The sequence below is a fragment of the Sinocyclocheilus anshuiensis genome, unplaced genomic scaffold, assembly GCF_001515605.1.
Source record: "Sinocyclocheilus anshuiensis isolate Anshui unplaced genomic scaffold, SAMN03320099.WGS_v1.1 scaffold63, whole genome shotgun sequence".
In the NCBI taxonomy this organism is placed as follows: Eukaryota; Metazoa; Chordata; class Actinopteri; order Cypriniformes; family Cyprinidae; genus Sinocyclocheilus; species Sinocyclocheilus anshuiensis.
Window position 1 is genome coordinate 2,243,651 of NW_015552625.1, and position 1,701 is coordinate 2,245,351.

The 1,701-nt window shown below is 38.7% G+C and overlaps 2 protein-coding genes across 2 annotated transcripts in view; one reads left to right on the top strand and one right to left on the bottom strand.

Annotated features, from left to right (window-relative positions):
• The window catches only part of hnrnph3 (heterogeneous nuclear ribonucleoprotein H3 (2H9)), an 11,756-nt gene that overhangs the window by 8,403 nt on the left and 1,652 nt on the right, over positions 1-1,701 (bottom strand). The gene's annotated exons all lie outside the window — the stretch shown is intronic.
• The window catches only part of LOC107666548 (phenazine biosynthesis-like domain-containing protein), a 7,079-nt gene that overhangs the window by 4,003 nt on the left and 1,375 nt on the right, over positions 1-1,701 (top strand). The window contains exons 5-7 of the mRNA XM_016457940.1: positions 200-229; positions 314-402; positions 689-864. Coding sequence (XP_016313426.1) covers positions 200-229; positions 314-402; positions 689-864 — 295 coding nt within the window. The remainder of the gene's footprint in view (positions 1-199; positions 230-313; positions 403-688; positions 865-1,701) is intronic.

Below are 1,701 nucleotides of genomic sequence, written 5' to 3' on the forward strand. Positions count from 1 at the left end.
GCCTAGGGCGTCAAATTGGCTAGAAACGGCCCTGCACATATCTGTCAAGCTAACTAATTATGTTTAATGCGTGAGTTTGCATAATTTGTGTCACGCCGCTCCGCTCCGCCCACATACTCTGCCTCGTGGATGCTTTCTTCAACAAAACTCATATAGTCTCTCATGATTAATCAAGTAGTTTTGTATGTTTTATTTGCAGGATCAACATGAAATCAAGAATCTTTTGAAAGTAAGTTAGCCAGTGAGTAATTTAACATTATGTTAGGTTTTTAAAATGACATAAGTAAAAACAAGCTTTTATGTGCATTTTCAGGCTGTAGTAGGAGATGTACCCATTCAGGATGTGTGCTACAATCCAACCACAAGGAACCTGATGATTCGTCTTGCTGACACATGTGACAGGTACTGCTGGACATCCAGAGGCTGAATATAACAAGGAAGAAAATTATATTGAGGATGGCTTTGTATTTGTGGATATTAAATGAGATGAATAATGTCAAGAGAGAAACAGAAGACAATTCGCTCAAAGCAAAAAGAGAATTTATTGCAAATTTTATGTCAAGTACATTTTTAAAGCAACATCTAATCACGCAAGAATTAATAGTATGTTGGTAATATTGTCCAAAAAGGCAGTTTATTTTTGTATCTAAATCATCATGCAAGGTTGTTGACTGTTTGTTGTTGGTAGATCTGAACTTACATCTTTGAAGCCTGAAGCAGAAGCCCTGCTGAAAAATGAATCTACTGGGAAAATTAAAGGTGTCATTGTTACAATGAAGGGAGCTCCGACCGCACAACCTGGATATGACTTCTATTCCCGTTACTTTTCTCCTTGGTTAGGGGTCCTTGAAGATCCAGTCTGTGGTAAGCTGAAATAATCACATAATTCTCAAAATGCAGCAGCCTACAATACATGTGGAGAAATCTGTAGAAGCTTCCTCATGTGAAAGTAAAGCGATGAATTGAAATAGGTTATAAATGAAAGTGCGTCAACTGGCACCGATAGTTGTTTGCTGGAAGCAGGGCCGCTCCCTACCTCGCACCGGCCACACATCAGCTAAGGACGGCCCTGGCTGGAACGATCAGCTATTTGCAAAAATCCATGCCGATAGTTTTTCCGATAGGTTTTTTTTTATCAGTCTGGGCTAAAGCGGTTCCATAAACAACTATTTAAGTTCATGCAATCTTACTAATTTGATCCAGGTTCCATGAATCTAGATAATTTGATGTGCACGCTATTCTTAAGCAGCCTTTAATGTCGATCATGACTGAACGTGACGCGTCCGGTGTGACCTGACGGAATACCTGCGAGTGAGAGTTCTCCTAGACGTGGTGCTGCGCTTTTACCCCGAGTGACTGCCATATTTTGTTATTTTGATTAGATAATCATCAAGTGTTCTAGAATAGAAGCAGTTAAAGTGTGAGAGTATACATACAATATCCATACACTCTAAAAAATGCTGGGTTGTTTCAACCCAACATTCGGTCAAATATGGACTAACCCAACTGTTGGGTTAAATTTTTACATTACATTTTTAACCCAAAAGTTGGGTTAGTCCATATTTGACCCAAAGTTGGGTTGAAACAACCTAGCATTTTTAGAGTGTATGCATGTAATTTCAATGCTATGGCCTTTGTGTGTAGATATTAAAGGGGTCATATGATGCTGCTAAAAAGAACATTATTTTGTGTATTTGGTGT